At 41.9% G+C, this 24,507-nt stretch overlaps 1 protein-coding gene across 5 annotated transcripts in view; it reads left to right on the top strand.

Moving 5' to 3' along the window:
- The window catches only part of FRY (furry homolog (Drosophila)), a 307,846-nt gene that overhangs the window by 262,167 nt on the left and 21,172 nt on the right, over window positions 1-24,507 (top strand). For 4 of the 5 annotated variants that reach the window (XM_010835917.1, XM_010835913.1, XM_010835915.1 and 1 more), the window contains 11 exons: window positions 1-474; window positions 1,671-1,768; window positions 2,103-2,273; window positions 4,732-4,872; window positions 6,837-7,016; window positions 9,248-9,409; window positions 11,879-11,953; window positions 15,187-15,357; window positions 18,370-18,378; window positions 21,435-21,635; window positions 22,198-22,359. In XM_010835917.1, coding sequence (XP_010834219.1) covers window positions 1-474; window positions 1,671-1,768; window positions 2,103-2,273; window positions 4,732-4,872; window positions 6,837-7,016; window positions 9,248-9,409; window positions 11,879-11,953; window positions 15,187-15,357; window positions 18,370-18,378; window positions 21,435-21,635; window positions 22,198-22,359 — 1,844 coding nt within the window. The remainder of the gene's footprint in view (window positions 475-1,670; window positions 1,769-2,102; window positions 2,274-4,731; window positions 4,873-6,836; window positions 7,017-9,247; window positions 9,410-11,878; window positions 11,954-15,186; window positions 15,358-18,369; window positions 18,379-21,434; window positions 21,636-22,197; window positions 22,360-24,507) is intronic. The other variant, XM_010835916.1, reaches the window with a different exon arrangement.

Genomic DNA, 24,507 nt, shown 5'->3' on the forward strand with positions numbered 1-24,507 from the left:
TCTCAGTGCCCAAGAAGTTCGGTGTTGTCGACCGGTCCTCAGACCCACCTCGGAGTGCCACCCTGGACAGAATTCAGGCCTGTACCCAACAAGGCCTCTCCTCGAAAACCAGAAGCTCGTCCTCCTTGAAGGACAGCCTCACCGACCCATCTCACATAAACCATCCAACCAACCTGTTGGCCACCATCTTTTGGGTCACAGTGGCTTTGATGGAATCTGATTTTGAGTTTGAATACCTAATGGCCCTGAGGCTGTTGAACAGACTACTGGCTCACATGCCACTTGATAAAGCTGAGAACCGAGAAAAACTAGAGAAACTGCAGGCGCAGCTCAAGTGGGCAGACTTTTCGGGGTTGCAGCAGCTGCTGCTGAAGGGGTTCACCTCCCTCACCACCACCGACCTTACCTTGCAGCTGTTCAGCTTGCTGACTCCAGTGTCCAGAGTATCCATGGTGGACTCATCTCAAGCCATTGGTAAAGCTCACACTCTTGAGTTCTGGTCATGGTGGAACGAGTGTTTCGTGTAATAAGATAATGTGGGCTTAGCGCTTTTAATGATTGTGTTTAAAAATGGTTCTTTGGGAATAGTTTATTTTTTCTTTTAAAATTTGTATAGAAGTGTTTCTTTAATCTTTTTAAATTTATTTTTTAATGTGCTGGGTCTTTGCCGCAAGCAGGCTTTCTCCAGGTGTGGCAAGCAGGGGCTCCTCTTCACTGTGGTGGCTCCTCTTGTTGCGGAGCTCGGGCTCAAGGCTGCGTGAGCTTCAGCAGTTGCGGCACGTCAGCTCAGTAGTTGCTGCTCCCAGGCTCTAGAGCGCAGGCTCAATATTGTGGTGCGTGGGCTTAGCTGCTCTGCAGCACGTGGCATCTTCTTGGACCAGGGATCGAACTTGGGTCTCCTACTTTGGCAGGAGGATTCTCCACCACTGAGCCACTAGGGAAGCCCTGTATAAGTCTGAACTATGTTTATTGTAGATGTTTTTAAGGCAGTCGCATAAAAGGGGCAAGAATAATACATGAGATTTTTCTTTCTGCTTTCCAGATCACGTTGCAGACAGTGCTAGTTTATTCCATTGCTCTTATAGACATTTTCTCTTTTTTATTAACTCTTAAATCCTTTATTTTTCTGAGCCTTTATTTTCCTCTTGAAAGTTCCCCTGGTTCCCTGTTGTTTTGAATTAAATCAGCAAACCAGATTTTTAATACCATGGCATGTGGCCCACAATTCTTTCCAGGAAGCCAAAGCTTAATACAGTAGAACTAAGCTGCTCCTCATCATCTCAAAGAATCTTTCTGATAACTTAGATTGATTGGCCTGTGTCTTTTCAAACAAGTTTTCCTTGAAATACATTTTTTTGATAAAAACTTCAAGCTAGTGCTTCTGTTCATTTTAATCCGCTTTTTAAAATCTATGCCAACAATCATTCTTACTTGCAACAGTCGATAGCATGACAGCACTGTATCTGAAAATTGCAAATCTACTTCAGTGCCTGCTTTGAACAGATGCCATTGTGGTTGTACATTTATCATGGATTTTATGTTAGATCAAAGTTACTTCAAAAGGCTGCTTTTGCATCTCCTTGGAATAAAATCTGTAATAGGCCTTCATGCTGTTAATGGCTCAAATGCACCATATTCACGTATCTCCGTTTGTATCTTCTCTAATCCAGGGTTTCCACTGAATGTCTTGTGTCTTCTGCCCCAGCTGATACAGCATTTTGAAAACCCCAACCAGTTCTGTAAGGATGTAGCTGAGAGAATCGCTCAGGTAGGCCTTAAGGCTTCACCCTCAGGCAGATCCAAGACCCGATGTTGAACAGCGGTTACCAGGCTTGGGGTGATAACGTTTCATAAACCTGAAGATACTAACTGATATCACTAGTAATTCACGTTTCTGGGTGGCTGATTCACATGGTCATTTCATTATTGAGAAAATAAGTGGGAAAAAATTGGTGAAAATTAAATGACTAAGTATTCTGCGGCTGCCCCCAAAAATGTATCGATCAGTTTTCCAGGCTGCTGGGGCTTAGAGCAAAATTGCTAACATTTCTTCCTTATTCATCAGGCTATTGTATCACTAGTTGACTTTCTTCTCGTAAAAGGTTTGTTTGGAAGAGAAGAACCCCAAACTTTCCAATCTTGCACACGTCATGACTCTTTATAAAACACACAGCTACACGAGGGACTGTGCCACGTGGGTCAATGTGGTCTGCCGGTACCTTCATGAAGCCTATGCTGACGTCACCTTGAATATGGTTACCTACCTGGCAGAGGTAAGTTCCTGAATTGAGGATAAAATCTATTATAGTTTCTATGGGCAAAATAGTGGGCTTCCCTCATAGCTCAGTCGGTAGAGAATCTGCCTGCAATGCAGGAGACCTGGGTTCGATTCCTAGGTCGGGATGATCCTCTGGAGAAGGAAATGGCAATCCACTCCAATATTCTTGCCTGAAAAATCCCGTGGACAGAGGAGCCTGGCAGGCTGACAAGAATCGGACACAACTTAGCGACTAAACCACCACCACCTAGATGCCCATCAGCAGATGAATGGATAAGAAAGCTGTGGTACATATACACAATGGAGTATTACTCAGCCATTAAAAAGAATTCATTTGAATCAGTTCTAATGAGGTGGATGGAACTGGAGCCTATTATACAGAGTGAAGTAAGCCAGAAGGAAAAACACCAATACAGTATACTAACGCATATATATGGAATTTAGAAAGATGATAACAATAACCCTGTGTACAAGACAGCAAAAGAGACATTGATGTATGGAACAGTCTTATGGACTCTGTGGGAGAGGGAGAGGGTGGGAAGATTTGGGAGAATGGCATTGAAACATGTAAAATATCATGTATGAAATGAGATGCCAGTCCAGGTTCAATGCACGATGCTGGATGCTTGGGGCTAGTGCACTGGGACGACCCAGAGGGATGGTATGGGGAGGGAGGAGGGTTCAGAATGGGGAACACATGTATACCTGTGGCGGATTCATTTTGATATTTGGCAAAACTAATACAATTATATAAATTAAAAAAAAAAAAACCACCACCACCACCACAGGTAAAATATGTGTGTGAAACTGGTAATAAGAGCCTTAACTTCGTTTATTGATCATGTATTCACTTACTATGTATTATCGTAGATGCTGTATAGAATCAGTTAGAACAACTGATTCTAACAATAACTGACTATAACAGAGAATCTGAGAATCAGCGGGTTTAGTAACCTACCACGAGTGTAAGGTGTCAGAGCAGCCTTTGAAATGATGTATAGCTGCCTCCAAAGCGTAAACTCCTTTTCACTACCCTGGTACCTGTCAGCAGATGCCAGAGACAGGAAGATTTTATTCAAATTATTCTGGGTGTTCAAATCTTATTTAAGGACTTAACTATGTTTAATGGCTGTGAGCTCTGAACTCATTAACAGAGCATATATTTTTGAAGATACTCATTTTTCCACCCAATATGTTTGTGTAATTATTTCCTCATTTGTTAACTGTTCAGTTCTTCCACTTTTGATGTGGAATTTCAGCATTTCTTTAAATCATTTCTATTGTCTTTTAGTTTTGAACAGTAACTTTTTTCATTATGTCTGTCACATCAATTTGCTCATTATTTTTCTTTCCTTTTTGAAAATATCATTGACTTCTTCCTTGATTATAAAAGCAGTGTGTGTTCATAGCAGAAAATTCAGAAGGTACAGAACAGTTAAAAAAAAAAATCATCCAAAATAATTAAAAATATCCAGAGAGAAAGACTAGTAAGGTTTTGTTGGGTGTCCTTCCTGTGTTATTTCTGTATAACACACACCCATTTACATCAGTGTTAGCATCATTTACTATACAGAAACTATATATCCCTTCTTTATCATTTCACTTAATATAGCTAGTATCTTTTACTGTCTTTAAAAATGTTCTATTGAATACATGGTATTTCATCATACAGATTACCATAATTTATGTATCCATTTTCCTAGTGTTTGATATTTAAATTGCTCACAGAGCTTTCTTGTTTTGTGTGGGATTTTTCTTTTTTTTTTTTTTTAGCATTATAAGTAATGCCTTGGTGAAATCTCATACTTAAATCTTGGTATCTGTCTCTAGGTTTGGAAAAGTTCCTAAAAATGTAATTACTATTTCAAAAGATATGAACCCGTTTAGTTATCTGGATCTCAATGCCAGATTATCCAAGTTACCGTTTCCACCGATGATTTCTATTCCTCCTATAGCCTCCCCAGTACCATCGTCAATTTGATACCTTGTAAATGTATCTCTTTTGTTTTCATTTGTAATTTTCAGTCACTGGTGGTGTTTGATGCTTTCCTTTTGAGGTTTATTTTGTTGTATTCCATTGTGTGAATTTTTTTAGGTCTTTAAAAAAATTTTTATAAGCATTTTTCTTTTTTAAAAGAGCTTTTATTTACTTATTTATTAGGCTGTGCTGCATGGCATTGTGGGATCTTAGTTTCTCAAGCAGGAATCACACCCTGTGCCCCCTGCTGTGGAAGCACAGAGTCTTCACCATGGGACCACCAGGGAAGTCCCTGAATATTACATTTATATATCAGACCTACAGCATTGCCTTTGATTAACATCTCCCCCTCTTCAGCAGTTAGGATTTTCTTCTCCTTTCTAAGGAAATGCGCAGTCCTAAAGGTACTAGGAGACCGTGGTGCTTCTGTGTGGAACCTGGTGTCAGGTGACTCACCCTGCCGTTGCCCCCACAGCTGCTGGAGAAGGGCCTCCCCAGCATGCAGCAGCCCCTCCTGCAGGTGATCCACAGTCTGCTCAGCTACATGGACCTTTCTGTCGTTCCTGTAAAGCAGTTCAACGTGGAAGTTCTGAAGACCATTGAAAAATACGTGCAAGTGAGTATTGAACCAGCATGTTTCCAGGTAGTTGTTCCAGAAAGACATCCTCTGTATGCAGCTTGTACTTGGCCATAGTTTTATGGGTGCCAGGCTGCGCGTTCATTTATCAATGTCCGTAACACACTGAGAGCGGCCAAGACAGGGTGCTGGCTGACCAGCACCCTGAGCGGTGTCTTGAGGAGAAAGGCAGGACCAGGCCCCAGCGCGTTCCTGAGCCTTCAGAGGACACGTCTCTGCCTCCTGCGCTTAAAGGCCAGATACTGAAAGCATGTCCTGGCTTGGGGGGCAGGGGCAGGGTCTTGTTTGAGGGGTTCTATTTCAAAGAAGGAAGAAGCAACTTGTGTGTGCCTGGTTCCAGACCAGGTGTTTTAGATGAGAAGGGTTAATTCAGAGGAGAAAATTGTCACTTAGGGTCGAAGGAACTAAGGCTAAGAAACGGCATACTTATACTTGAAAATACTCCAACAAACAAAACATACTGTGTACTTGGTGAGTTTCAGAGTTCAAGGGCAAATGCTCGGCTTTCTCTGGTTAAATTCATTGACTAAGCTTGACAACTTTAAACATTTTTTTCCCCATCTTCACTTCACCAGTCACATTACTTGAATTTGCAAATACTAAAAATGATTTTCAAGCTTTTTTTTTCCTCCAAGTGGCATTGCTCCAGTAACAGTTGTACCATGTGGTAGATGTTCATTATCGCTTTCTCACTTGACACTCACGAGAGACAGAGGGGCAGTTCACATCTTTGCCCCTTGTTCAAAAAAAAAAAATTTGTTTTATTAGACTACCTGTTCTTAGGCCTGTGGATCATCCCTGGTACTTGAGATCTTTACTGAATGGTGGCTAATTTCATATCAAACCATGACCTCCCTTGTGCAGAAGTTAACAATGAAGGGAATGCGTTTTACTTCATGTGCTTTTATTCCAAGTCCTAGACAAATAATAACGTTTATCAGGCTGGTTATCCATGTTCAGTATTTTTATGGGAAAAGTGTCTCGGTCTGCCTGGGAGTTGTCAGAGACACAAAGATGGTGAAAGACAGTGAGACTTTCAGGAAGAGTAGGAGTTTGATAAGGAAGGAGAGGAAGGGCATTCCAGGATGAGAGAACAGCATGAGGAAACGCAGAGGCTAGAGACATCAGCTGGGATGGCGAATTCCGGGGGAGATTACCCACGTAGGCCTTGCTCGAAGAGTGTGGACTCCTCCTTGTCCACCAGGGGGAGCTCTTGAAGATGTTTAAGCGGGGAAGTGGCTTGAGCTGAAGATTCTGGAACGATCACTGTAGCTGGAATGGGTTTGATGGACCCAAGGAGAGGCTGCAAGTGGGGAAGCCAGTTAAGAGACCACTGAAATAGTCCAAGGAGGATTCAGCTGAGGCAGTGCCAACAGGAATGGAGGTGGGCAGGGGTCAGATTCTCAGGAGGGAGGGAAGAGGGGAGTTAAGAATGGTTCCCAGACTCCGGGGTTAGGTCATGAGGAAGACACGGACAAGAAGAGAAGAGGGCTGAGGGCAGAGGTCAGACGCCCAGGAAGCAAATGGAGCAGAAAGAGCCAGAGAAGTGGGAAGCGTAGATGGAAACTGGAGGCAGGGAGAATCTTGAGGAGTGAGGGAACAGTAGCGTAACTGCAATGGAGGCTGGAGCTTTTTTTGTTTTGTTTTGCTTTTCAAATTAAGGAAGTACCTCATTAGCAAAAGTGGTACCTTGTTATTTTAAACTTGTTTATTTGAATGTGGACAAAACTGTTCTTTTTTATTTGCTTATTTCCTAAATGTAGCTCTTCCTACAGATAAATTATCTTTTTTATGTCATTTGCCTTTTACTTATCAAAGGATTTCCTGCACTGTTTTAAATCAGTGAGTTCTGACAGGTCATGAGAAGCTTCAGTAGCTAGGAGCATATTAGTTTTTTTTTAATGAAATAAGTTTTTAAGTATTGACTGTTTCATTTCCTTCAGAGCATTCACTGGAGAGAAGCTCTGAATATTTTGAAGCTGGTGGTTTCTCGATCGGCCAGCCTCGTTTTGCCTTCCTACCAACACAGCGACCTCTCAAAGATAGAAATACATCGAGTGTGGACGAGCTCATCCAAGGAATTACCTGGAAAAACCCTAGACTTCCACTTTGATATCTCAGAGGTATGTTAACTGTTCCCGTGAACTTTAGCGTGAATGCATAGGAGCAAAGTTCTAAACTAGCTGCCCGGAGAAGGAGGGCTTCCTTTACATTTATGTCACATGAAAGCTTCTAAGGCCTAATGAGGTCCTATTTTTTTTCTTTTTTAAGAACACATTCACAGGGGCTCTCATTTGGCAGCTTTTAAAAATAGAAGCTAGCCTCAGTTATGTAAAAACGATTCCACAGAAAAGACAATTTTTAAAATGGAATGATCTTAAGCATTTTAAACCATGAGCTTCACTCATTCTTTATCTGACTGCTGCCACGTCCTGTCTGGTATCTGCAACCTTCTTTCCTGAACTGTAGCCAAACCAGTGAATGACCGAGATTTATGGAATCTGCCCTTATGGTCATTTCCCCAAGCCACACTGCTTTTTTTTCTTTAACAATTTTTTAAAGTTGATATGTTGTGTTTTCATTTTTATTAAGTTCAGTTTTTTTGGTGGGGTCACATGGCATGCAGGATTTTAGCTGCCCGACCAGGGATCAAACCCACGGGCCCTACAGTGGGCACATGGAGTTCTAAAAACTGAACCATCAGGGAAGTCTCCCACACTGCTTTTTACAGTACCACCATTTAAATTCTTGCCTTGAGAAAGAAAGGAATGTGGAGAGAAGAGACCTATGAACCAAACTAAGGAGTCAGGAAGAAAAGAGGACACAAAATAGTCCGATTTACCTGCTGGTCCATGAACAAACTTTTGGAAACCTGCACTTAAGTATGTTAGTCTAAGATATAAAAATACATTTGCTTTCCTGTCTCTCTTACCCCATGACCGCTAAGCCCCCTAAAGCAGAAACCATGGTCTGTCCACTTTGTAATTACGGTCTGTACAGTGTCTAATGCATGAACGTACTTCATGCGCATTCTTCAGCTTGGCTGAATGAATCAGTTCACTGAAGGAATAAACTAGGTCTGCTGACATGCAACTTATCGGCTCAGTTGTAGCCAGATTGGGTTTTCTCAAACAATCGTCCCATTGACCATTCAACACTCAGGGTGAAATGCTGTTTATTGCTACTGTTGTGATGTTTATATATGACATTAAGGTATCAAATCAGTATTTTTCCATTTTAAACAGTTTATATTGCTAGGGTAGGAGAGGGGTGCTTACTCTTTTACTAAAGTTTATTCTGTTCCAAATTGGAGAAGGAAATGGCAACCCACTCCAATGTTCTTGCCTGGAGAATCCCAGGGATGGAGGAGCCTGGTGGGCTGCCGTCTATGGGGTCACACAGAGTCAGACACAACTGAGCGACTTAGCAGCACCGGTTAGCATTCTATTCAAAAGAGGTACAGAAGACCTGTAGCCAGTCAGCTGCACGCCCCAGATACCCAGTTGCTCCAGAAAGATGGGCCTGGAGAGACAGGTGGAACACGCCCAGCCAGTGTCTCTCATCTCTGAATGTGGGCCTGTGAACAGGCTTCTGCAGAGACCCCCTTGGGGCTGAAGTTTGGGAGGTGCTGCCTACCCAGCTACCACATTACAGACCTCTCAGGAAGTGAAATTTCTTAAATGTTGCCCAAGAACCTGGCCCTGACTGTTTCATTTAAATAACTGAAAACATAGATTTAAATAAATTTTTAAATACTTGAGAGTATAAGGTTGGTGATTACAGGTTGGAATGAAGGGAAGGAATTTTGGTCTTAAAAGTCTTTCAAGCTTAAACATCTGAAAATAATTTGCTTTCCTGCATGTTTCCCTTCTCATCTTTACAGTCATTTCTGAAGTGCATTTAAGAACAAGCAATTGGATTTGTTTTCAGTTGCTCAAGAGGGTGGGAAGGTGTTGAAGATGCAAAATGGTTTTTGTGTTAGTCACTCAGTTGTGTCTGACTCTTTGCAACCTCAGGGACTGTAGCTTGCCAGGCTCCTCTTTCCATGGAATTCTCCAGGCAAGAACACTGGAGTGGGTAGTCACTCCCTTCTCCGGGGTATCTTCCCAACCCAGGGGTTGAACCTCAGTCTCCCACATTGCAGGCGGATTCTTTACCATCTGAGCCACTAGGGAAGCAAAATGGTTTAGGATGTGTTCTTGAACATCAGGGAAATGAGCCTCCGTGTAACACTGAACTTCTCTACATTTTCATCAAATAAGCAGTTCTTGGTTGCTGCTGGGAGACCGAGCCACGTACTAAGGACTGTGGATGAGACAGAAGAATGTATGCTTCTCTGCTCTTTTCCCTGCAGACGCCCATCATTGGGAGACGGTATGATGAACTGCAGAACTCCTCTGGGCGTGACGGGAAGCCCAGGGCCGTGGCCGTCCCCCGGAGTGCATCCTCCACCTCCTCAGGCTCCAGCTCCAACGTCCTTGTCCCTGTCAGCTGGAAAAGGCCCCAGTACTCCCAGGTAGAGTCCTTGACTCGCAGGATTGGACGGGAGCTTAGGGGGCCCATTGAATCCAGCTGTGATACGCGATTTGGGCAGCCACCCTCCTGATGTCACCCACCTGGGCATCAGCACTTCAGTGATGAGGAGCTCGTGGCATCCGTATTCCGAGGGGACCCCTTTACTCTTTGAAGAGTTCATTATGTTGAGTTGAAGTCTGATACTCTGTTGCTTCTACTTATTGATCCCAGTTCTCTTAAGGCTTAGAAAATGCAATCAGATCTCTCACATGGCAGCCCTTCAGACACTTAACCTACCCCCTCTACCACTCACCCAGATGAGTCCTCTTTCCTCCAAATAATAAATCCTAGTTCTCCCAACCAATCCTCTGTGGCAGGGCTGCACGCTGTCCTGTGGACTGGCCCTGGATCCAGTCAAGGGGTTCATGCATGGCTGACATGAGCAGAGCAGGCGCCCAGATTCCTCCGTGCTTGCCTTGTCTCTATTCACTCTATGGGTTATTGATGTCACCGGACTTGCTGTCGAGTGAAACCTGTGCATTATTTAGGGCTCTTTGGGTGACATGTGCCAGAAGCCCAGTGAAAAACTGCCTGAAGTGAAAAAGGCATGTGTTCACTCCTGTATTGCGGCTTCAAGTGGAGCTGGATTCTAGCACTCACAATCCTTAGACCCTCTCCCTCCTCCTCACGGCCCCACCTTCCCGTCCCAAAGTCCTGCTTTCCTCTCTGCTGACTTCATCCTCAGGCAGGTTCTTCCCTGTGAGGCACCAGCGACCTCTGGCAGCTCCAGATTTACATGGTCTTTGCCTCTGACCATTTCGGGGTAGAGGCCTTCCCTCCCTGACATCCACAGCAATTCTAGAGAAAATTAAAGTGTTAGTCGCTCAGCCGTGTCTGACTCTTGGCTGACCCCATGGACTGTAGCCCACCAGGCTTCTCTGTCTATGGGATTTTCCAGGCAAGAATACTGGAGTGGGTTGCCATTCCCTTCTCCAGGGGATCTTCCCAACCCAGGGATTGAACCTGGGTCTCCTGTATTGCAGGCAGATCGTGTACTATCTGAGCCCCCAGGGAAGCCCCATTCTAGAGAAAGGATTCTTGCAATCCCTACGAGGGAGGAAAAGTGTCTCCTGGTGGGAGAAGAGCCGTCCCAATATGAAAAGGAGCTGCGTTACCAGGAGAAGGAGAAGTGGACGCTGTGCAGAGGGAAACCCCTTAGTGTGCACGCCCAGCAGGACTCATCCTCACTCTCAGAGGCTGGGAAGATGGAGCCCCCAGCGCAGCCCCTGCTGGAGCCGAGCTGGTGCTCAGCGGGTGTTCACTGTGGGCTGGACAGAGAACCCGCTCTACTCTCTTGTGGGTTTGGAAAAGAGAAGACACATGCACAGCCCTGTTCCATGTTCCTCTGTGTTGATTCCTTCCCAGAACTGCAGAATGCCCACTAAAACCTAGAGAAAGAGGTTAAGGAATCTTCTGCCATTCTTCAACACCAAGGGCCTCCTGTCTTTGACCTTGAAGTGACACCATACTGAGTGTCTCAAGAAGGATGCAGGGAACTGAGTTACATCAAGAAGGAAAATCTGTGAATGATCCTGGCCTCCTTGCAGGCTCTCTATTAACTTAAATCAGGTTAAAAAGGAAAAAAGTCATTTTCAAGCGATTAGGGTGATTGCTTTAAGAGTAGTTCTGAAGCATGTTGACATTTTTTAGGCTCTGGTTACTCATCTTTTTCATTCTCAACTCACTCATCATTCTGAGACCTACTTTATCTATGTCATTGGAAAATGTGATGGTTTGTGAAGAATCCCAATGCTTAAGGAACTGAAAAGTAAGGTTTATGAAGAAAAGCAAAAGGAATTGAATCTGTTTAACTATAGGAAGAATAAGTTGAGAAAGATTTAACATGGCTTGCAAATAATCAAATTTAAATCTGCGGAAAGTAAAGCTATCCTCCCATTTGGGGTAAAGAGATTTGTATTGTAACATAAGAGATTTAATTTAGGTGTAATGAAGGGCTTGCTAATGACTGAAAGTTGTAGCACACAAGAAAGATAACCAAGGGGAGTAATGAGTATCTGCTAAGAACCAAGGGATTGACTTTCATATCTTCTCCCTTAGGAATGTTCAGATCAGCACTGTCCAGTAGACATACAATGTGAGCCTCATTTAAGTATTCTTAACAGTCATCTTTTGAAAAATGTTAAAAAAAAGAAAAAAAAAAAGGCAGGTCAAGTTAATTTTAGTAACATTTTAGCTAATATGTCTAAAATATTTTTCAGCATATAATCAATATTTAGTCATTGATGAGCTATTTCACACTCTTCTTTCATACCAGCTCTTCCTGTGTTTTACATCTCTCTGTTCTCACTGGGTACATCTCAGTAATTAGCCCCGTGTGGCTGATGGCCACAGGATGAGACCAGATTTGATCACAGGTCCCCAGATTAAAACCTGTGTGCTTCTTTTCCAGAAGAGGACCAAAGAGAAGTTGGTGCACGTCCTTTCTCTGTGTGGCCAGGAAGTAGGATTAAGCAAGAATCCATCCGTAAGTTCTGTCGTGTGTCATATTTATTTCGCTTTTGGTATTGCTTTTGCTTTTGGTCTTGTAGTTTAGATGATTCAACTATGAATTACAAGTGTGATATCCATCATCTTGATCAATCTCTTAGACTTGTCTCCACACTATGATTTTTAATCTTACTTAGTTCAGAAACACTGAAAGATGTTATTGGCTGTCTGCTCCAGCTGGCAAATAGAAACTCAAGTTGGTAAATAAAAACTCAAGTTATTTTTATTTTTTAGTATCTTGATTTTTAAAGAATATACCCAGATTTTCTTAAAATAGGTGTATGTGACTCTCCTGCACTGCTGTACACGATATACATTCCTTTGGCATATAATTTGACTCTGTACACACATTTCTTAACGTGATGTCACTATTTTACTCATGTAAAGGTGAAAACAGTGATATATTTTTTTCTTGCATAATCTTCTACTGATTTTACAGTTGGAAAAATATATATACCATTGGGCTTTGAAATAAAATGAATAATAAGTACCAGAAGTTAACTTCTGAAGCTTTTTTAAAAATTTAGAAAATTAAAATTGTGTGTGCGAACACTGCGGCAAAAGGTTTGGTTTTGCCAGGTATTTTTATTTCATCTGTATTATAGCATCTTTATTAGTAACCAGAAAAGATCGCAAACCAAGTTATTTTCAAGTAAAGAACCAGCGAACGGTTTCTCTGTGGAATTGCTTTTAAAATTCCAAAATGTATATGCTAATGTAGTTCATGACTGTGTGAAATTTGAGAGACTCATAGGTTCCTAGAGTAAAGGCTGATACTTATTATCACCCTGGAATGTGCTCCAGCAAGCAGCACTGCCTCCTTTGAAGTTACCTTCCAAGTTGCTGACTGGTGGGTTTGCTGCTGCTCCTGTGACATCACGGAGGGCAGAGGGACCAGGGATGACGACTGGGAGAGCGGACGGAGCCTCCCAGCCCACCAGGAAGGGGAATGGCAGCCTTTATCTCCACAGCAGCACAGCCAGCGAGGGCCACTTCTCTCTGTCCCTGTGGTTACACTTTCCCCTTCAGATCCCAACTGCCTGCTTCTGTGCTGTGGCCTTTCAAGCTAGAACTGTTTACTGTGTTACAAATACGAAAAGCCACACTAACTAGGAAAGGGAGCATTCAGCTGAGGAAATCAGAGTACTAGTCTCTCCGTGGATGGACCTAGAGACTGTCATAGAATGAAGTCAGTCAGAAAGAGAAGAACACCATGTGATACCACTTGTATGTGGAACCTAGAAAAAGGGCACAAGTGAGCTTATTTGCAAAGCAGACACAGAGACACAGATGTAGAAACAAATATGGATACCAGGCAGGGGAAGGATGGGTGGGATGAACAGGGAGATTGGGATTGACAATATATACAATAATATCGATTAAAAGACGCTTACTCTTTGGAAGGAAAGTTATGACCAACCTAGATAGCATATTCAAAAGCAGAGACATTACTTTGCCAACAAAGGTCCATCTAGTCAAGGCTATGGTTTTTCCAGTAGTCATGTATGGATGTGAGAGTTGGACTATAAAGAAAGCGGAGTGCCGAACAATTGATGCTTTTGAACTGTGGTGTTGGAGAAGACTCTTGAGAGTCCCTTGGACTTCAAGGAGATCCAACCAGTCCATTCTGAAGGAGATCAGCCCTGGGATTTCTTTGGAAGGAATCATGCTAAAGCTGAAACTCCAGTACTTTGGCCACCTCATGTGAAGAGTTGACTCATTGGAAAAGACTCTGATGCTGGGAGGGATTGGGGGCAGGAGGAGAAGGGGATGACAGAGGATGAGATGGCAGGATGGCATCACTGACTCGATGGACATGAGTCTGAGTGAACTCTGGGAGATGGTGATGGACAGGGAGGCCTGGCGTGCTGCGATTCATGGGGTCACAAAGAGTCGGACACGACTGAGCGACTGAACTGAACGGACACTATTGATACTATGTATAAAATACTAATAGATGACTAATGAGAACCTCCTGTATAGCACAGGGAACTCCACTCAGCGCTCTGTAGTCACCTAGTGGGAAGGAAATCTAAAGAAGAGGGGATATATATACACATATAACTGATTCACTTTGCTATACAGTAGAAACTGACACAACATTAAAAAAAAAAAAAAGAATTCTAGTCTCTCATCTCTCCCTGACTAGGTGGCTGGTCATCAGTGCTGTTTTATCTCAGGTACCCATTTGCAACCCCTGTACGGACTGTGTGTTGTGCCGTTGTATAAAACCTAGTGCAAATCCTATGACTGTTCTTAATACACAGGAGGAAAAAAAAGTATATTTAAAATCCATTTACTTTTTCCTGTTGAGAGACAGTTGTTATATTTAAATTCTTATGAATGAAATTTTACTTTCAAGGAAGACCAAGAGGTTATAATGGTTAAATTAAAAGAACATTGTTCATTTTGTTTAATATCAGTCTATATGTTCAGGAGAGGCTGCAGAGCAAAACATTTAGATTTATGTCAAGTCTGTTATTCCTAAGAAGTTATATTAAAATGGCCCAAGAAAAATGAACCTATACATATAATTTTAAAATGCTGACATACTAAAATTTTAGTAGAAAAAAAAAAGTTTTGTTTAAATCAACAGGACAGGAATTTGAGTGTGAATTCTGAACACGGCTGCTCAGCTTCTCTTCTGTAATTCAAATGAACAAGTTCTGTACTTCTTGACTTAGGTTTCTTTTTCTTTACCAGTTCCTGATTTCTCTCTCGAAGGGTTAAATCCTTTGCTCTCACAGTTCGTTCTATAGTAACACATTTTGTTGGCATCAGTAGTCCTTAAACTCTTAGGTGATAATATGTATGTGATGTGTATGTGTATGTGAATCTATACAGTTTCTAACCTCAGTCAGTGTAGAAACAATGGAAAATTTCTTGGCTGCTGTAGACTGTCTGTGAACACAGACACGCTCAGTTCAAACACACACACACACACACACACACACACATAGGATCCAGTCTTCATTAAGAAGCAACGATTTGACTCTAACATTTTCCTAGTACGTGAACTTGCGTCTTTGCAACGAGTTTAATCTGAAGGCACCTGTCCAACATAAATAATAAGAGAACATTCTAAAAATACCCACTTAAGGAATTAGGTGTGTACTGGAAATACAGTGCTACGAGGAGCCAGTTACGGGTTCTGTAGCTCAAACCACCGAAGGGAGAGCGGTTTCTCAGGAGAGCCCTCTCGGTTCACAGGTGATCTTCTCGTCGTGCGGGGACCTGGACCTGCTGGAGCATCAGACGAGCCTGGTGTCGTCCGAGGACGGGGCCCGGGAGCAGGAGAACATGGATGACACCAACAGCGAGCAGCAGTTCCGGGTCTTCAGAGACTTCGACTTCCTAGACGTGGAGCTGGAGGATGGCGAGGTAGGCACAGGCTCAGTGAAAACCATCCGCTCAGCCTTTTCTTTGCTAATGAAACGGTTTCTTTCTACCTGCTAAATAGTGAGTTCTTTAATTAGAAAGCTTGTAAACTTTATTTTGGATCAGTTTATTTAAAGTACAGCAGCTTAACTTGGTCAAAAGTCACCCCACCCTTCCTGTCTGAGCCCAGGGCCAAAGCGGTTCCAAGTTCTTTCTAAATGGCAGAGATCTGACTTTGAATGGCCACACGGAGACTGTGTGTGTGTCTAGTCCAAAGGTGAACTTGAAAAAAAAAAAAACCAGAAACATTGAGGGTCTCAGCCTGTTCTCTGGTGCCTGGGAAAAACAGGCAAAGCATTTCATTAAGCATGAAGTTGCTCTTATGTGGTGATTTCAAAGCTTGCCTGCTACAGCCTGCGACCGGAGCCCGAGGGCCTGGCATTTTTGTGCTGTTTGAATTCCTCAGAACTTGAAATTAGATTTAACATGTAAGAGAGCTCCTGGCTCTGCTTTTGGCTGGTTTTTGACACCTGGAGCATCTGAATTCAAGTCTGAACAGGCAGATGCAGATCTGTGTATCTGAGTGATAATTGTGGTAATAAGCTGCTTCAGTTATGAGTCATGTTTTTGAAAACTGGGAGTGGAAGGAGGAGCATTGTTTTAGTAGCTTGGGGGCATATTCCAGCTGAGAGGCAGGCTTTTTCCTCCTGGGATGGGCACTAAGCTCCCTTCAATGAGGTTGCCATCTGTAAAAATGCCTGCTACCCAGCCTGGTGTGTGTTGGGCTCCACATTATACTTCCCAGACAGAGGGCTTTCTGCCAGTCACACAGTTCAAATGGAAGCCCAGATTCCAAGCTTGTCATATCCTATGGTAAGTAGTAGTAGTAGTGTTAGTCACTCACTTGTGTCAAGTCTGACACGACTTTGTAACCCCTTGGACTGTAGCCTGCCAGGCTCCTCTGTTCATAGCATTCTCCAGGCAAGAATACTGAAGTGGGTTGCCATTCCCTTCTCCAGGCGATTTTCCCAACCCAGGGATCGGACCTGGGTCTCTTGCATTGCAGGCAGGTTCTTTACCATCTGAGCCACCAGGGAAGCCCTATGGCAGGTGGGCACCTCCTAATTATAAACTTGTGGGAAATGATACTTCAGGTAACTGCTTACCTTCCCTAAAAGAACACCTGCTGACCAATCCACTCGTGTCAAGGCTAGGTCACGGAGCTGTCCATTTTTGTCCTTACTGGCCACTGACGACCCTGGCTGTCTGTGCCAGCAAGGAAGAGTCATGTCCTCAGAATGAAGAATGTTTCCTTCCCCAATTCTTCCCCTGGAAACAGGTCTATCAGATCCAGTCCTTTTAAGAGTCTAAAGGCACTGACTGCAAAGCACCTTTAAAACATGTCAGCTCTTCACCTTGAATTTTCTTGAACCAGGAAACAGTTCTGCAGTTTTCTGTGTTAACCATAACTAGCAATAAAGAAATCAACAAGTACATGTGGTGAAAACTGTTTAAAAAGTGTAATGCAAAATACAGCTGTTTTGAATATTTTCAAAATGAGCTAGAGGTCATTTTGGAATGTCAAATGGAATGTCAAAAGATTAACTTCCTAATTTTGGCAACTGACCTCATCTTTGCTCTCAGGCTAGAATTCAAGCTTAGGTAGTACCCTTTTCACTCTGTAAGTTAAAATGAGGAGGGAAAAATTGATGAAACAAGAGAAGCATCATTTTTTTCCGTCTCATACAAAGACAAATGGGCTGTGTGAAGGGATCTGGCAGGAATGCTATCAAGTAGAAGAATCAGACACAATTGCAGAGTTAATTTCTATCAAAATAAGGAAAACCTTAGATGCTCATCATTTGAAAACAAATTTTATGCTAATGTTTGTCAGGGACAGCAAGTGATAGATACTATGCCTTCCTTGTAGCGTTTTCTCTATTGTCCTAGCCAATAAGAACTAGAAAGAAAAAAAAAAATAGTGGTTACTTTGTATGATTATGATTTTAAAAGAAACACAAGAGTGTGACAATATGTATTTTATCCAAATAAGATAAACTATTTGAGAATGTTACTTCTCCACAAGGTTACAATAAGGGATTCTAGCCTACTTACAGAGTCGCAGATGGTCAAAGCAGGTCCAGCTCTGACTTTAGCTCAGCCTCTGACCCAGTTTAATCTGCGAAGCAGCTTCTCTTGGCTCCTCATCTATCAAATGGGGATGATAATACCTGCCTGTAGAGCTGATGTGAGGGATCAAGTAAGGTGACCTATGTAAAGCTTCTCACATAATTTTGGGCACAGAATAGGCATTCTAAGTGTCTGTTCCTCTGTACTGTCACTGATGAATAATTTCAGTATTTCCTCCTCTACAAAAGGTAAGCATATTTGGCTTCTAGATCAAAACGCATTTATAAAAAAAGACAAACAAGTTTCTTGTCATGTCTATTCCTTTCGTTAGTCTCAATGTATGACTAAGTCTTGAAAGGTTTGCCTTGAACTCTTCAGAATCCTTAAAGGGTGCTGGGTCTTTGCTGTTAATTGCACCTCAGCAGTGAAACAGCCCGATCACAAACACTTCTGGTTTTGTGGGCAGGATGAGGTGATGCCACCTTTTTCTCCCCCAGCAGATGACCCTCATTAGTCTTTCCATGACATTTCACAGTTTTCTCACAAATAAAAATTTAGACATTCTAAAAAAAAAAAAAAGTGTTGAGGAGACAGGCCAAAGTTGTCACTGAAGTGGAAAGCTATTTCAGAAACTGTATTTGTGATTTGTTACCCGCTACGTCATCCACTGCTAAGAGGCCTTGAATTTCCGGTGTTTGGTACTACTTCTCCTCTTTCGGGTTTGTGTATCTTTGCTTCTTAAGGCGCCTCTACTGAAGTATATACTGGTAGCACTGTTAGTGGCTGTTGTGTTAAAACTAAGACAAATGCACTTGAGTATCTGTAATATAATCATTTTAAATAGACCTCTTATTTGTTTTTCTGTCCATTCAATCTGCTACCCAGGAACTTCAGGTAAGATGATACTATTTTCAATTCAGATACGCTAGTAGGTGTTTTGCATCATTGCAGATTTATAACAACATAATTGCTTTTTCTCCCCTTGGAGAGTATGTATGCCTATTTGCACATTTGTATTGAGATGTGTGTGATAGAAGTATTTTTCTTGGTTGCTCGAGGAAGAAAATATTTTCTGAAAGTGTAAATACATTTTAAAATGTAGTTTTAAAATCTTTATATGTCTAGTTCTGGAAGTTGCATAACTTTCTCTCTTGAGGGAAGGTGAGTTTTTAAGTATGATCCATAGAAATCCTATAATTTTTCATTAGGCAGCTGCACAACTGGAATGGTTTGGGTTTGTGGTTTAATTCTTTTATTAAAAGTGAAATCAACAAGCTTTATCTAAATAATACACCACGTCCACTTCCAATCAACTGCTTTTATTTTCTAGGAATTAAGAGCTATCTTTGTAGGGTGAATGACTATCCAAGTGAGGACCTTTTGCAACTAAAAAGGAGTCTGGTAATGGTTACACCCAGACAACAGGCATAAGCCAGTGTTATCCTGGACAGAGTGACCTATGAGCACACTATATCCAAGTCTTATAGGCTTAAGTCTGAGTAGGGTCATTTTGGGGAACACGTTTTGACTTCTACATTCCTTCAACAATAATTCTTTTTTTGGTATTCCAATATCAACGAATATGATTTCCAGCACTTCTACAGTATTCCATTGTGAGTATTTTCTCATCTCGGTATGAACTCTGCCTGAGTGGTTATTTAGGTTTGATAACCAACATATGCACACTGTCCATCAAGGATAGCCAGCCACCTTCTCAGTCTTCTCACACACACACAGTTTTGGCTTTTGACCCCAAAGGTGACGTAAAATGCAAACACGACATCTGGGTGTGGGGAGCTAGAAGGCAGCTCTGCGAGTGGGGGTGGTCCTGTGCTGTGAGAAGGCCCGGAGGACTTTCAATCACCACAGACTCCAGCACAGGCCAGGCTACTGTTGCTTTCAACCCCTCAGCCGCCACTAGGGAAACGGTTTCAACATCCTTGCCTCCGATGCAGTTACTGCATCCTCCAGCAGGACACCAAATATTATCCCTGCGAGAACAGCTTCCCTGACTCCCAGTTCCTCTTCACCTGAGCTGTGGTCAGATCAACGCAGCGGCACTGTGCCCAGTGCAGCGCTCCTGGCCCTGGATATATCTCTCTGCCAGCTCAGTGTGAGCCAGGTTCAGGGTGGGCGACTTCCAGAACTGCTGCCTGAGACAGTTCATCCAATCCATCCATTGATTCAGTGCAAGAGAATCAGTGCTGTGAATTTGTTTCACAGTTGTACATTTCACCCAGTAATTGTCACATTCCTTTTTCTGTTTTGTAATCTCATTTTTCTTTACCCTCTTTATTTCTTCACATACTGTGTTTTCTTTTTCTTCTTGGAACTCTTGCCTCTTCCACATTTTTTTCATTCTTTCCGTGAAACAGCTGTTTTAAAATACCAGCACAATAGTAAGCCTTCCCTACCAGGGTTGAAAAACAAACTGTTAGGTATAAAATAAGTTAGGAGGAAATATTATACAGCACAGGGAATACAGCCACTATTTTACAATAACTTTAAGTGGAGAATAATCTAAAAAGATGTGAATTGCTATATTGTACACTTCAATTGTATAACACTGCAAATCAACTTACCTCAATAAAAAAAAAAATAAAAACAATCATTTGGTGGTAATGTAGCACAGTAGTTACAGATAAAAGGTACAGACAGAGCTATAAACTATAGAAATCAAATACTGAGTCGTATAATCAAACAGTCCTAAGGATAATCATAAATATCATAAATGGTGTGAATAATGATAATTTCCACATAATATCTAGAATGTGTTCAGGATTCTTACCCGTTGCATTATACCAGAGATCTGTTAGAATGGTAGGCTTTATTTTATTAGAAGCCAGAAAAAATAGACCCATAAAACCAGAGGAAAAAACTCATTAATCTTAATAGTAATTTACATCTCTCCCTGAAATTATATGATTATGCTATTAACTGAGCTCTCATCAGAAAGTTTATTTCAGTGAACCATCTGTGTTTAAAATGGCTAATGTACATGATAAGATTCTGTGCTAGATTTTATTCAGATTACCTATTTGGTTTAGGTTCAAATTTGCTCACCAATGGGTGAGTAATATTTCTCTTGCTTTATTCCTGGAGAGAAATAAAACCCACATTTGTTTTTAGGGGGAAGAAATTATATTCAATTAAATGAACTTACTTAATATATGATAATTTGTAGAGACAACCTGAGATATATCTGGAATCTTTCTGTAACACTCTACCTTGCCGCTTAGCCCAGTTCTCAGCACATATGTACAATTCAGCAACAGTCCCTGGTACCAGGTCAATCCTTCCAGGTCCAGGGAGGGAACTGTTTCCTGTGTTGGGACAATTGTTTAAAGATGAGCCTAAAGCAAAACTGAAGCCTTGCTGCTCTGGCCTCTGCATCGTGCATGATCGTCTGACTGTGCCCAGCTGCTCTCTGACACTCTTTAACTCTGCATTTTATCTGTGAAAACTGCTGTGGCAGAAACAGGCTGGAATGTGTACCTAATGCTCTTCAACTTAATACCCAGAAGCTGTGGACTGTGCCACAAGCATAGCCCTTACTTTGTTCTCTGGACAACAGTACTAAACAGTGGGGGTCAGGGAGTAGGTAAGGAACACCTCTGTTGATATTAACAGTCTCTTTCTGATAGCTTTTTGTTAACATGGCTCTTTAAGAGTACTCCCAAATCAACTTGTAAAACAGTGTTACCCACTGTGCCAAAGAAGAGTGTATGATCACATCTATCTGTGACTTAACATGTATTTAGGTGAAAACAGTGTGCTGTTTACTACTCTTCACAACACGTAAGCAAAATCATTGGTGCCCGTGTCCATGAGGTGAGGGCTTGAGAATTCATAATGAAAATATCGATGCTAAGCTATGACTGATTAGATGTGTGAAGCTGTACATGTGGGAGAATTCTGGCCTTAAAAAGCAGCTGACGGTGTGATTTCAGGGCGAGAGTATGGACAACTTCAACTGGGGAGTCCGCAGGCGTTCTTTGGACAGTCTGGACAAGTGTGACCTGCAGCTGCTGGAGGAGCGCCAGCTCTCAGGAAGCTCTCCCAGCCTCAATAAAATGAACCACGAGGATTCTGACGAGTCCTCTGAGGAGGAGGACCTCACCACCAGCCAGATCCTGGAGCACTCTGACCTCGTAAGTAGGAACTCTCCACCTCTTCTTCCCAAGAAACTGGGAGACTGCTCTTTGTCATTCAGGCAGCAGGGCAGTTTCCAGTTGCAACTAAAGAAACTTCCCACAGCTGCCAAACTCAAATCTGAGACTGTCGGGTGGGGTCTGTCTGATTCTAACCAGCTTCTTTGGAGGGTGCAAATGGAGACAAGCACTAGGGGTTTCATCAGCCCTGAATGCCATCAGATTTGTTCAGGCCTAGATTTTCCTTAAATAACTTATTATGCTGAACTCTTTCTTTAAAAAAACAAAAAAATTCCTCCAACATCTGAAGTTTGAGGAAATAAGACATTTTGCTGGGGTTATCTGGAAAGAGAAGGGGTCTTTGTGTCTTACAGTGCTGGGCCTTGCCAGCTGCGGTGTTTAAGTTCTAATGACAGGGAAGTATGTATTACTATGTTCAATAGTTAGTACCTGTCCACTAGCAACCAGCTTGTACACTGGTTTGTACTCTTATGTAAAAAGTAATCAGAGCTTGTAAAGAATGGGAACGTCACACGACATGTTTCCTTTGCTTTCTCGACAGATCATGAATCTCTCCCCTTCGGAGGAGACTAACCCCATGGAATCACTCACGACCGCCTGTGATCTGACCCCTGCTGACCCTCACTCCTTTAACACCAGGATGGCTAGCTTTGATGCTGCTCTGCCTGATATGAATAATCTTCATATTTCTGAGGGTTCAAAGGTGAAGAGATTTTGGCAATTGTTGGTTGTGGTTTTCTTTCCAAAAAAAAGCGTATTTCCAATTTTCTGAGCATTCTTAGCAGGTTATAAGTGGAGGGACTATCTTTATCTTTTATGAAATAATTGTTAGTGCCCCTGAGCCTAGGTTTTGAAGTTGCTTTACTCTCAAAAGACCTAAGCAACCATCTTCTTGTTGGTTGAAAGAGATTTGATTTGAGGTCCTTTTAAGATGAAACGTTTTGCATTTTCCAGAGAGCACAAACACTGCTGATTATGTCTCAGATGGCTGAGACAGGGAAACTGATGTTCTTTGTCATGACTTTTATAAAACAATCTGTTAAGTGAGGTGTGGGTGTATGCATAGATTGGGTGACATTTTTTCCTATGTAGGAACCAATTATACAGGCTGTGCACTGATTGCATTCTTGCCTTTTGTTGGGCTATCACAAATTTCAGTATCAATCACAGTATTATGCACAAAACTGTCTTAATCGGCTCTCTGAGGAGAAAAATAAGTAATGGATAGAATTTCCTTATTTAAAAGGTCAGCTTTTTAGAAAAACTTTAAAATGTGTATTTCATTTAAGGTTTATTTTATTGATTTGCATAAGCCATTTTGTCCATAAAACTATCAACTTCCACACTGTGTTCACATATGTATCCACATAAATGGCCAATAGTATAGAACTTTATTTTCTTATATTAGATATTCCAAAATTGCCTATTACTATTAGGATTAAAGTTTTCTTTAACTTGAATTTGGTTATGGTAGTTTAAGTTTAAAAGAGAAAACAGGAAAACATACATAGAAAACAGATTTATAAAAGTATATTCTTTCTGATGCTTCTACAGAAAAATAAAATACTGGCTATTCTGTATCCTTATACAGTGTACTAAAAATATATCTGAGATCTAGCAAAATCTATATACTGTAAACCAAGGGCAACCAACCAAACTGCAATCACCTAAAAATATTGAAGCTTAAAAAATAATTATTTCTAAGATTTCCCCGTTACAAAAGGACTGTGACCAGGATTCTGAGAATTAGCAGAATCCTTTTCTAGCCAAAAAGGGGACCAGAAAGGAAACCTGAGATTAAAATGCCAGAACCTTTGAAATTAAACTTCATGGAACGGACATCACAAAATAAATGTGAAGTTATTATTAGCATATGTTATTTCTCAGTCTTGCAGTAGTCAACTTGTCTATTTTGAATGCTAAGTTATATAGATTTCTCATACAAAGCACTGCCTGAGTAATATTTTCATGGACTCACAAAGAAATCTATCAGGGCAAGGCTGAGTTTAATTTCTGAAAAGCTATCTCTGTTTTTTACATCAGCTGGGCTTCTGCAAAATTTGATTTATCTGTATTGTTAGAGAAAACAAGATGTTTTTATAAGATCTCAGCCTATCCCTAGTAGATTAAGTTTATATACATTAATAACCCAGACCAGTCGGCAGTCTCGTTGGCACCAGTCTAGTTTTAAAGAGCAGGAAGAGACAGATATGGATAAGCCCCTGAAACTCAGTATTTATAAGCAGTTCCTTCAAAGACATGAGATAACCTATTTCCCTAACATATCTGTAAACATTCCTAATTTCCCTATTTAATCCTAGATTCAAAATACTAAAGGGGCAGCCAGATGTCAACCGTGATAACGCTCTATTTCATATGCCTATTTTGCCCTGGTTTTGTCTTTAAGAAAATGACTCACTGAACCACGTACACAAGCTTTCTTCCTCTCCTCTTCTGTTCTGTGGTCAGGCTGCCTTCCTTCCTCTCCCGAAGAACAACTGGTCCTCCAGATGATTTCCCTCTGGCCCGGGTTCAAGCCCAGCCTCTTTTTCCATTTGACCTGCCAGTCGCTTTCCTGCCTCTCAGTGGTCCCAGCTCTGCCACCCTAGAGACGTCTCATCTCCCTGCTCATTGTACACTTTACGGCAACCCAGGAGCAGCGTCTCATATATATACGCGCTGCCTTCAGGGGACATTCCCAAGAGTGAAGCATGTATGTGTGTGGAGCTCAGAGGATGCTCAGTATGGAAGGCCTGTCAAAGAGGCGGGCTCAATGAATAGCTCTGGGTCACTCATGGGCATGGCAGAGACTTCAGGAGCCTTTACTATGCCAGGCACTGATGATTCTAAA

This window comes from Bison bison, unplaced genomic scaffold (genome assembly GCF_000754665.1).
Source record: "Bison bison bison isolate TAMUID 2011002044 unplaced genomic scaffold, Bison_UMD1.0 scf7180017864056, whole genome shotgun sequence".
NCBI classification, from domain to species: Eukaryota; Metazoa; Chordata; class Mammalia; order Artiodactyla; family Bovidae; genus Bison; species Bison bison.